Source organism: Oratosquilla oratoria, chromosome 38 (assembly GCF_046742065.1).
Source record: "Oratosquilla oratoria isolate Oo_2021 chromosome 38, ASM4674206v1, whole genome shotgun sequence".
Classification (NCBI taxonomy): domain Eukaryota; kingdom Metazoa; phylum Arthropoda; class Malacostraca; order Stomatopoda; family Squillidae; genus Oratosquilla; species Oratosquilla oratoria.
The window spans coordinates 25,522,538-25,533,252 of NC_134814.1; the positions used below are offsets into that span (position 1 = coordinate 25,522,538).

Consider the following 10,715-nt stretch of genomic DNA (forward strand, 5'->3'; position numbering starts at 1 on the left):
ATCACCGTGGGAATAAATGCTGCTAATCTATTATACGAAACCTACATATGCATGTTCATCCGTGGCCTACTTTAGTTCATTTCATGGGAGAGTTACTGGAAAAACTTAAACATATGGAGACCAGTCCCAATCTAGTTTCTCAGCATCTTGAGCTCAGTACTTAACTATTCAAATTTTACATCCCTTTCAATTCGCACGCAGCCCCGAAACCAACAAGTCGTTTTTCATCACATTTCCCCTCCTTCCAACAATGTTAGCTTTTTTTTCACAAAATGTTAGATAAAATGTACCGTTATTACAAAAATCAGGTGTAGTACGATAATAAAAGCATGACAATCTCAAATTTTGTACTAGCATATTCGCACGCCATTATGTACCAATTTTTAGTTTACGGAGAATCTTAAACGATTTTAATCGCGTGTAATGCTTTATAATGTTCACGCTTAGATATTTTAACAGCCTACAAAACTATTTAGGGCATACAGTTTCTCTTGAACAGTTAATTGTAGGTTATAAACAGTCTACCCAACTGAAGGATTGTGCCCGTGTATTTGCGCGTGCCGTGTATTCAAGTATGAAGTTAAGGTAGCTAATTTTAAAATCTATTAAAGAATTCAAGATGTTCTTGCACTATCCAAGGAAGGCATGGTTAGTCTTCACAATAAACCTGCTGATAAAGTAACATTGAGGAGTCTTTGTATATTCTCAAAATCACTCCTACTTCCATACCGTCACCCAAGTTTTTTGGCCTAAAGTTCAGTATCAAAGAAGGTCGTTAAAAATTTAGATGATTATCTTGACACCTGGTTGCATCTAGATCACCTGAAGGTTACTAGTGGTCTCGACACAATATTAAGGAACTACTCAGTCTTTTATGGAAGAAACTTCCGTTTCTTCTAAATCGAAGATCTACACCTTTCGTAACTCCTACAATCCAAGGAAAAATCACTTTCCTAAACCTCTCAGTGCAATCATTGCGTCTTTATCAGTGTTATGTACTATCAAGTTAAGAATGCATTATACATGTTCTTTATTTGTACACGTATTTTAACTTTTATAAATTGCACATTTACAATCACGAAATTGTAGTTATTTGAAGTTATCAAAGTACTAGGTTTTGCTCCCGCCTTTATAAAATTATTAGGAATTAGGTTTAGGATTTAAAAGTTCGCAGAGGGCAGCGACGGCAGCATCACCGAGCAATACTATAGCATTTAGTGTATTGTATTGCACTATATACTAGTGTAAGAAATAAGCAAGCTACGCACTCAACTATGGCTCCCAGAAACAAGAAACTAATCGCACCAGAACTGATGACAGTTTAAGCCTATCACTAGGAGGATAAGCCAATTAAAAATCTTAGGGAGACTGAACCGAATGCCAAAATTGTAAATTAGAATAAAATAAAGTTTTAAGTATACCAAAGGTCAAACTAATCCGAATTGAAATATAGTTCAAATGATAAAGACTGGCGACAAAATAGGATGCACAAAATCAGGAAGAAAAATCTGTAAATCAACTAGTTACCGATCAGAAACTGAAAAAACGAGTCTTAAAGTTGTTAACCCAGGGCTTACGAACCAATTTCGTTTGTGTTTCGGTGTGGTTACGTTTGTGCAAGAACATATACAAAGTTCAAAAACTTATGAAATATAGAAAAACTAAACAAAATGCCTTATTTGCCACGCTACCATCCAGTAGACATTTAGGAATAGATGCTAAGAAGAGAATGTATGACTGTGCCGACAGCACTGTATGGGATAAACTTTGAACATAAGAGGAAGAGAAGAGTGAATGCGAGATAAGGTGCCCGACGAGTATGATAGGAGTTACTAGGCTGGATAGTGAGAAATGGGGTGAGAACGAGGGTGAAAGGGAAGTTTGGAGAGGGCTGATGAAAGTATCGAGATTGATGACACATGGAAAGAACGAATGAAGAAAGATTAGTAAAAGGTATGGAAGGCAAAGGTGGAAGGAGTGAACATGAGGGGGTGACCAAGGACGAGATGGTTGCCTGGGGTAAAAGGGGCATTGGGAAAGAATGTCTTAAAGGACGGGAGAGGACAGATGAGGATGAATGAGAATGGTTGTGTATAGATGCTGTGATGCACGAGGGGAGTGGGTGGGGATGGGGGTGAGGGAGTACGCGTGAAAAATAAATTTACGCAGCCCGAAGTTATTTCTGTCTTTTCTGCATGAAGTGTTGAAGCGGCCTTGCTGTGATGTGCGTTGTCTTGCGACACTGACCCAGGGCAGTGGGCGAGATGCAGGGATGACCCGTCATCCAGGACGAGTAAAAATAAGGAGGGAAGGGGCTGGATGGGAATGGAGTACGTGGGGATGGAATGGGTGGGATTGGGTTGTGCCTTTTTTTTTGTTACCTTCCATGAAAGGGGGCAAAGCCTTTGGTATATATATGTATGTACCATTCACCATCCAAGCGTGCTGAAGTGTGCCCGCATGCTGAAGTGCCAAGTAATTACAAAAAAACTAAAGCACAAATTGAAAAACAATGAATTTTAGATCGAATAATATATCTACACCGGATCTATGACTATGCAGAGCAACCACCGTAGCTTCAGTTATTCAAGACTGACCAAATTTTAGGCTAGTTCTGACGAGTTCGAACGAATCTTCAAATTCTAGTGGCAGTCAAGTACCACTAGTTTCTGCCAGTCAGTTACACTGGTTTAAAGTCTGTAGTGACGTTAGAACATCTCGCACTAGATGCACATTGTGAACAATTTGTAGTACTGGAGCAACGTTAACTACTGCGATCGGTCCTGGCGTGGCGGCGTCTACGATGTGGGAACCCCCAATTATCCAGCCCGTCTAAGTTACCTGAAGAGGATGGGTATCACAACAGACCATGATTTAATACTTCACCCCGTACTATACAACACATTATGGAAGACCCCACTGTACAATTTTGTACGCCAACAATATCAATGTACTCTAAAGGACATCGGTGTAAACAGATCACCATTCACTGCCACCTGCTACATGCAGATCTGCAAGAGGCACATCGTGGACCCGGCTTAAGGGATTTATGGGAATAACCCCATTCCTGCCATGGCGTTCATCCGACTGCTGGACCAGAATCTACAGAAAGAATTATTGCGACAGCCAGAACGATTCTGTGCACTAAACGTTTAACATCGAACTAGTTCAATTAGAAATTTCAGGAAAGATTGAAGGGAAAATCTTGTTCAAGCGAGGTCATTTCCCGATTACAAACTACCATTTCGACAATCTATACAAGATTAATAAAATACACCTGAAAAAAAAAGACTTGTGAAACCAGCGATTCACTTAAATTTACGCCACAATAGGGTCTGGCAGTTTTTGGGTTAAGGAAACAACTACGAGTTATAGAGACAAAGAGGCCACGTATCTTCATTTCGTTTAGCAATAGTATTAGGATGTCGAGATTTTCTAGATTGCATTTCCAAATCCATATTCATTAGACGGCGACACAAAAATGAAAGGAACAAAGCTATTCTAATGAACATGACGGCGACAATTGTGGAAATTAACGTTTTATGCAGGGTCCGAATCCCACAAAAGTACAAAGTTCTAAAAAAATAAAAAAAATAAGAAAACGCACTTAAAATACTTACTGTTCATCGAAGTGGGATAACCGTCAATTGACAGAGCGAGACTTGCTAAATACACCACTAAACATATTGTTCGACCCATGTTGATGACGCAGACGGCTGGACCTGCTGTTTCTAGAGCCGTCACACTTCCACTGGCAAAGTAGAGAGGTCCCCTGCTCCTACCATATCCTGCCCCCACTCAGACATTTTCGGCCCCACCTCTCGATGTGGGTGACATACGGACCTTTGCGGTAGCAACGAATGGTCCTAAATGGTTGTGGGGCTGAGCTATTGGTCTTTGTAATTGGTTGTTTGTCGAAAGCAAACTAAGCTTGAAATGTGAACAGGGAGCCATGCAATCACGAGTGGAAGTCTCGCGAAAGATTTCTTCTTCCTTTTCTTCTTATTAGCCCCTGATTTCTGTAATTATTTTATTTCGATTAAAAAAACTGCATGATTTCAGAACAACTGTATATATCAATATCAGTTTGGGCACATCTACTCTGTTCACTGTGCTTGGAGTCCCCCCCCCGTAGCTGAATAAAATCGCCTGGCGACAGCCAAAAGAAATATATTAATCAAGACTAGCAATGAATGAATTTCACCAGTTTCCTGTGTAAGGGGTTTGGTTGGTATAGATCTGCAAACGATCACAGAACCGATGTTTGAAATGCTGTGAAAGGGTTAATGAATGGAAGTCAGTTAAGTGATTAGTAAAACTTACCAAAATCACGAAGTGGGAAGTGAAAAACCCATGGCAGGACAAAACCCTGTCAGTTGCGACAAGCAGCTTTTTTTTTTTTTTTTTCTTTTTTCTTTTTTTACCGAAGTTTGGGTCGCCTCCCCGACTGGGCAGGGCTGTCGGGAACCACTGGGTATAATTAGTAGGGTACAAAACGTATCAAAATTCTCTTTCTCTCTCTCTCTCTCTCTCTCTCTCTCTCTCTCTCTCTCTCTCTCTCTCTCTCTCTCTCTCTCTCTCTCTCTCTCTCAGGGCTGAAATAATTTCAGTATCACTGCGCTGCGAGTCGTTACTCCAACTCTTGTGGTCGGGGAGTTGGGTGTGTGTGTGCGTGTAAGGTCACAGCATTATTTACAGGTCGGTCATATGTGAGTTCTGAGTTCTCTTCCGAGAGGGAAATAGTTGTCGATCATGAGTCCAACACGTGATCCAAGACCATAATGAATTACACACACAAACACAAACATACACGTACACGAGCGCGCGCGTTTGCGTACGTGCGTGTACACGTATGTTTACGTACGTGCGCGTGTGCGTGTGCTTGTTCGTGTGCTCATGTGTGTATATCACATATAGACACGCACGCACTAACCACGCACACACGCGCGCGCGCATGCATGTACGTTTGCGTGCGTGTGCATGCTTGTTTGTGTGCTTGAGAGTTGGAGTATCGACTCACAGCGCAGCGATAATGAAATTATTTCAGACCTGGGCGGGATTCGAACCCGAACCGCCGTAGTGGCGGCCGCGAACACTACCACTGCACCGTCGTGGGGGAAGCATTCGTGTGTGTGTATTTACCTAGTTGTATTTACCTAGTTGTATTTTACGGGAAGGGGAGCTATGCTCGTGAGGTCCCGTCTTCATATCTCATTTTATCTAAACTATTTTTAAAATTCATGTATTGTTTTTGCACACACCACTTTCTCATCTAACTTGTTCAAACTGTCTATTACTCTGTGAGGAAAGCTGTTCTTTTTCAAATCTCTTCTATAGCTGTCTTTTTTTCTTTTCTTTCCGTGTCCTCTAGTATTTATGTCATCCCATTTTATCAGATTCTCTCTATCAGTAATTTCTATGCCTTTCATGATTCTGTAAATAGCTATCAAATCTCCTCTCTCTCTTCTTTGCTCTAGTGTCTGTAGTTCAAGTTTTTCTAGTCTCTCTTCATATGATAGTTTTGAGAGTGTTGGTGCCAATTTTGTAATTGCTATTTGTATTCTTTCAATTTTTTTTATACATTTTTTTGTACTTGGTGACCATATCGTTGCTGCATATTCCAATCTTGGTCTTATCAGGGTGATTAGGATTTTCTTCACCATTTCTTCATCCAGGTATGTAAATGCAACTTTGATTGTTCTTATTAAATTATAAGTTTCTCCGTAAATCTTATTTATATGTTTCTCAGGTGACATATTATTCATAACAATGACTCCCAGGTCCTTCTCATTTTCTACTTTTTTTATTCCTTCTTCTCCCAATTTATATGCTCTTGTTATTCTGTTTTTGCTTTTTCCAAATTCCATTATACTACACTTTTTTGTATTGAACTCCATCTCCCACTTCCTACTCCATTCCTGTACTTTATTTAGATCTCTCTGTAGTGACTCACAATCTTCTTCAGTTTTCACTCTTTTCAGTAGTTTTGCATCATCTGCAAAGAAGCTCATATAGCTTTCAATTCCTTCATCCATATCATTAATATATATAGCAAACATTATTGGGGCCAGTACTGTTCCCTGCGGAACACCGCTTATTACTTCATCCCATTTTGAGTGCTGGTTTCTTATCACTACTCTCATTTTTCTTTCTTGCAAAAAGTCTTTCATCCAATTTAGTAGTTTGCCCTGTATTCCTCCTTGAGTTTCTAATTTCTTAAGCAACTTCTTATGTGGTACTTTGTCAAAAGCTTTCTTTAGGTCTAGAAATGCACAGTCCGCCCATCCATCTCTTTCTTGTATTATATCTATTAGCCTTGAATAGAAACATATTAAATTGGTGACGCATGATCGTCCTTGTCTGAATCCAAATTGCCTTGGATTTAACACTTTGTTTTTTTTCTAAATATTTTACCCATCTACTTTTGATAATTCTTTCACAAATTTTTGCTATTGTACTTGTTAGAGAGACTGGTCTATAGTTGGTAGGTTCTTCTTTATTTCCTCCTTTATATATAGGCACTATATTTGCTTTTTTTCAATCTTCTGGAACTTTTCCTTCTTTCAAGGAACTGTTTAGTATGCTATGTATTTTGTCTGCCAATTCATTCCTGCATTCTTTCAGTATCCAGTTTGCTATTTCATCTGGTCCATGCGATTTTCTGACATCAAGATTACTCAAGTGTGTTAATATTTCTTTCTTTGTTACTTCTATTTCTTCCATAGGGGGGACTTTCTCTTTCCATTCGTTCTCTTCAGGTTGTATGTTCTCCCTTGTAAACACGGATTTAAAATGTTTGTTCATAATTTCCGCCATTTCCATTTCCTCAGTGTATTCAACTCCCTCTTGTCTTAATTTCTCCAAGTCTTGTTTGTTTTTCAGTATATTGTTTACAAATCTGTAGAATAGTTTTGGTTGATCTTTACACTTTTCTATGATATCTTTTTCATATTTTCTCTTTTCCTCTCTGCACATTTGTACATATTCATTTCTATAACAGGTATATATTTTCCATTTTTCAGGTTTTCTGTCTTTTTTCCATCTGGTCCAGGCTTTGTCTCTTTTGTCTTTTAACTCCCTACAACTTTTGTTGTACCAGCACTTTACATATTCTTTTTCTTGTTTTTGTCTTGGGACATACTTTTCCACTCCTTTTTTGTAAATTTTTGTCAAAATATTCCATTTCTCTTCTACTGTTGTTTCTTCTTTGTATATTTCTTCCCAGTTTTCTTGTTGAAAGAATTCTCTTATTTTATCAAAGTTTGTTTTTTCATACATCATTCTTCCTTTTCTATATTGTTCATTTCTTTTTATGTATTTTTCCTCATTTAGTTCCATTTCAACCAATATGTGGTCACTTTTACTTATTGGTGTCTTATATTCAAATTTTCCCACTATTTCAGGTTCTGATGTGATTATTAGGTCCAGTCTTGATGGTTCTTCTTTATTTCTATACCTAGTGTTCTCTTGAATCCACTGCGTCATTGTGTGGTCAATAAACATATCAAGTAGTACATTTCCCCATGAGTCGTCTCCACCCTTTACTGTCATCTCTTCCCAGCAGACTTCTTTACAATTAAAGTCGCCCATTATAACTATTCTTCCTCCATCTTCCATTATCTTATCTAATGTTATCCTTGTGTCTTCTAACATACTTTTATGTTCTCTCTCATCCCACGAGGCTGTTTTACGAGGCACATAATTTATTACAAACATTCTGCTCTTCCTATCTTTGTCTTCCACTTCCATCATAATAATCTCTACTCTATTTTTTCCATATGTGACATTCTTCACATTTATATCTTTCTTAGTCAGGAACATAACTCCACCCCCCTTGCCTCTCTGTTTCTAATCCAACAATTATATGCACCATGTCCTACACTGTTGGGTGGTAGTGGACCTTTCAATTTTGTCTCTACAATTCCCATTATGTCAGATTCTTTTTCTTTCGGGTAATCATTCAGTTCGTTCAAGCCTGTTATTAAGCCATCTACTGTATATTTGTGTAAGACATTTTAAATTTTCTGCTACTGCCATCGTGTTTTCTGTTCCCCCTCCGTTTTTTCTCTGTTATGTATCATTTTCTCACTTTCATATTCACTACTTTCCAATAGAATTTCTCTTTTTCTGTCTCTGTTCTGTTCTCGTTTTTTCCCTTAGCTTCTTGTCTTTTTGCTTTCTCATCCTCTCTTTCCTCTTTGTTCATTTCTCTTTTTATCTATATCTGTTTAAATTGTTCACTGTTTGCTAGTTTCCCTGTTTTTGCTAAGATATTCTCTGCTGTTGTTTGTGACCTGAATTTGATCTTAATTGGTCTGGTATTATCTGTATTGTATTTCCCTAGTCTATATATTTCTTATATTTCTTTCCCTGTTTCTGCTCCATCTTCTTGAACTACTTCCAATATCTTATTTACTTTCTCCTTCTCCTCCTTTATTCTTGTAGTCAAATTTGTATCATATTTCTCTTCCATTCCCAATATAATTATACATTTCTTTTTATCCGCTAAGTCTCTCACTATATTCTCTTCCTCCCTCATCACTTTAATAATTGTGTCTTTATTTTGATCTTTCATCTGTTGTGCCACTATATCCTTAAATACAATTTTGTTATTTACTTGGACTTTTTTCCAACCCTGCACTTCTTTTACTATGGATTCTTTATTCTCTTTATTATTCCTCTTTAATTCTTCATTCTCATCTTTCACTTCTTTTAACTGTCTTTTTAATTCTTCTATTTCCTTAGTTAGGGTTTGCTTCTCCTTCTTTAGCTCTTCCAATTTATCAACTCTCTGTGCTATCTTTGTAAGTTGACCGAACCTACTCTCCTAATGTTCGGTCATTTTCTCTAGTTTTTCTTCTAGACTTGCTAATCGGGGGAGGTTGGCATCCCCATCTCATTAAATCCATGGAAATTATTATTTTCACTTTCCATTGTGTTGTTTTTATCTATATTTCTAACTTTAATGCTTTTACTGATATTTTCGATTTCCCCTGTGTCGTCAGCAGATCTCTTGTTTATATTTTTTTCTGCTGTCAGGGGGAGCCTGTTCGTCTCCCTCCTCATTTCCTTCAGTAATCCCTCCCCTTCTCCCCTTACATTACCTTGCTACTACACCACGAGCTTTCCCCTTCCCTACTAATACAAAAAGGTACTTCCTCGTAGTTGAAATTCACAATTTTTTTTTTCCGGAGTTTCAATCTTCGCCGTCAATCCGACGATTGTTTGTGTGTGTGTGTGTGTGTGTGTGTGTGTGTGTGTGTGTGTGTGTGTGTGTGTGTGTGTGTGTGTGTGTGTGTGTGTGTGTGTGATTCACCTTGGTCTTTGAATCATGTGTTGGACTCGTGATCGACAGCCATTTCACGACTACCAATTGTGGAGGAACATCGATTCTCTTGTTTCCCACGAACACCTATAACTACCAACCGATACTTTTTTGAGTGACTGTATGTTGATGTATAAATATGTGTACTTTGCAGAGCTGGGCGCGTTCCTCGATTTTGGGTAGTGCGTTAGCGTTTCTGCGTTCCTCCAGCCGCTGCTAGTGCGTTCCTGGAATAGCGTTCCTAATTTATTTCGCTCGGTGCGTTCTTGCGTTCCTGTGTTAACGCTCCCTAACTATTAAAGCGTCCCTCAAAAAAGTAGTGCGTTCCTCAAAAAACTTGAAAAAAGTATAAAAAATACATTCCTCAAAAACACTTCTGTGTGCATCAAAAGAAATATTTCCGAACTCAAAAATAAAACAAAATACAAGGCAATAATACATCAGAGCTTCATACATTAAATATATATGTATATTTCAGACAACTAGACTTCCTTCTCCTTGTCCTGCCCTTGAAAGAAATTATAAAGTTCGTTGGTTAGACGGGTTTACACAATGAGTGATCTGTACGTACTGCCGTAATTGTGCACAACGTTTGTTAGTCTTAGCAGCTGACAAATGGGAGAGCTTCCCGCCTAAACGTAAACAACAAATGGTTTGGTTGCCTTTGCCGCTGACCAATGGGAGAGGTTCCCGCCTAAACGTAAACAACAAATGGTTTGGGTGTCTTTGCCGCTGACCAATGGGAGAGTTTCCCGCCTAAAGGTAAACAGCAAAAGGTTTGGTCGCCTTTGCCGCTGACCAATGGGAGAGCTTCCCGCCTAAACGTAAACAACAAAAGGTTTGGTCGCCTTTGCCGCTGACCAATGGGAGAGCTTCCCGCCTGAACGTAAACGGCAGAATGTTGCCGCGTACTAAACGTTGTACGCGTACAGTTGTAATGTTGTACGCGTACCGCGTCTTTGTTGTTTCTTTTTGAAAAAAAAAAAAAAAGTTTCGCAACGCTCGGAACGCAGGAACGCTTTAAAATACGGGCGGTGCATTCCTCTTACTTGCATTCCTTTGGAAATACTTGCATTCTTGCGTTCTTCCGTTCCTAAAAAGGAACGCACTTGCCTACCTCTAGTACTTTATACATGTATGTTATATATATATATATATATATACAGTATATATATATATATATATATATATATATATATGTATATATATATTATATATATATGTGTATATATATATATATATATACATATATATATATACATTATATATATATACAGTGCCTTTCAGAGGAAAAAAATGTGCTGGTGCGAGACCTTTTCGCCCCCCCCCCTTTCGAAAAGGGGGAGAGCCAGAAAAGTTCTAAATTGCAATGATTAATTTATCAATCAAA

The 10,715-nt window shown here is 38.4% G+C and overlaps 1 protein-coding gene across 1 annotated transcript in view; it reads right to left on the reverse strand.

The window, feature by feature from the left end:
- LOC143020019 (vitellogenin receptor Yl-like) overlaps nucleotides 1-3,785 on the reverse strand; it is a 160,885-nt gene extending 157,100 nt beyond the window's left edge. The window contains exon 1 of the mRNA XM_076176127.1: nucleotides 3,621-3,785. Within this exon, the coding sequence (XP_076032242.1) occupies nucleotides 3,621-3,699 (79 nt within the window). The 5' untranslated portion in view covers nucleotides 3,700-3,785. The remainder of the gene's footprint in view (nucleotides 1-3,620) is intronic.
- Between the last annotated feature and the right edge of the window lie 6,930 nt (nucleotides 3,786-10,715).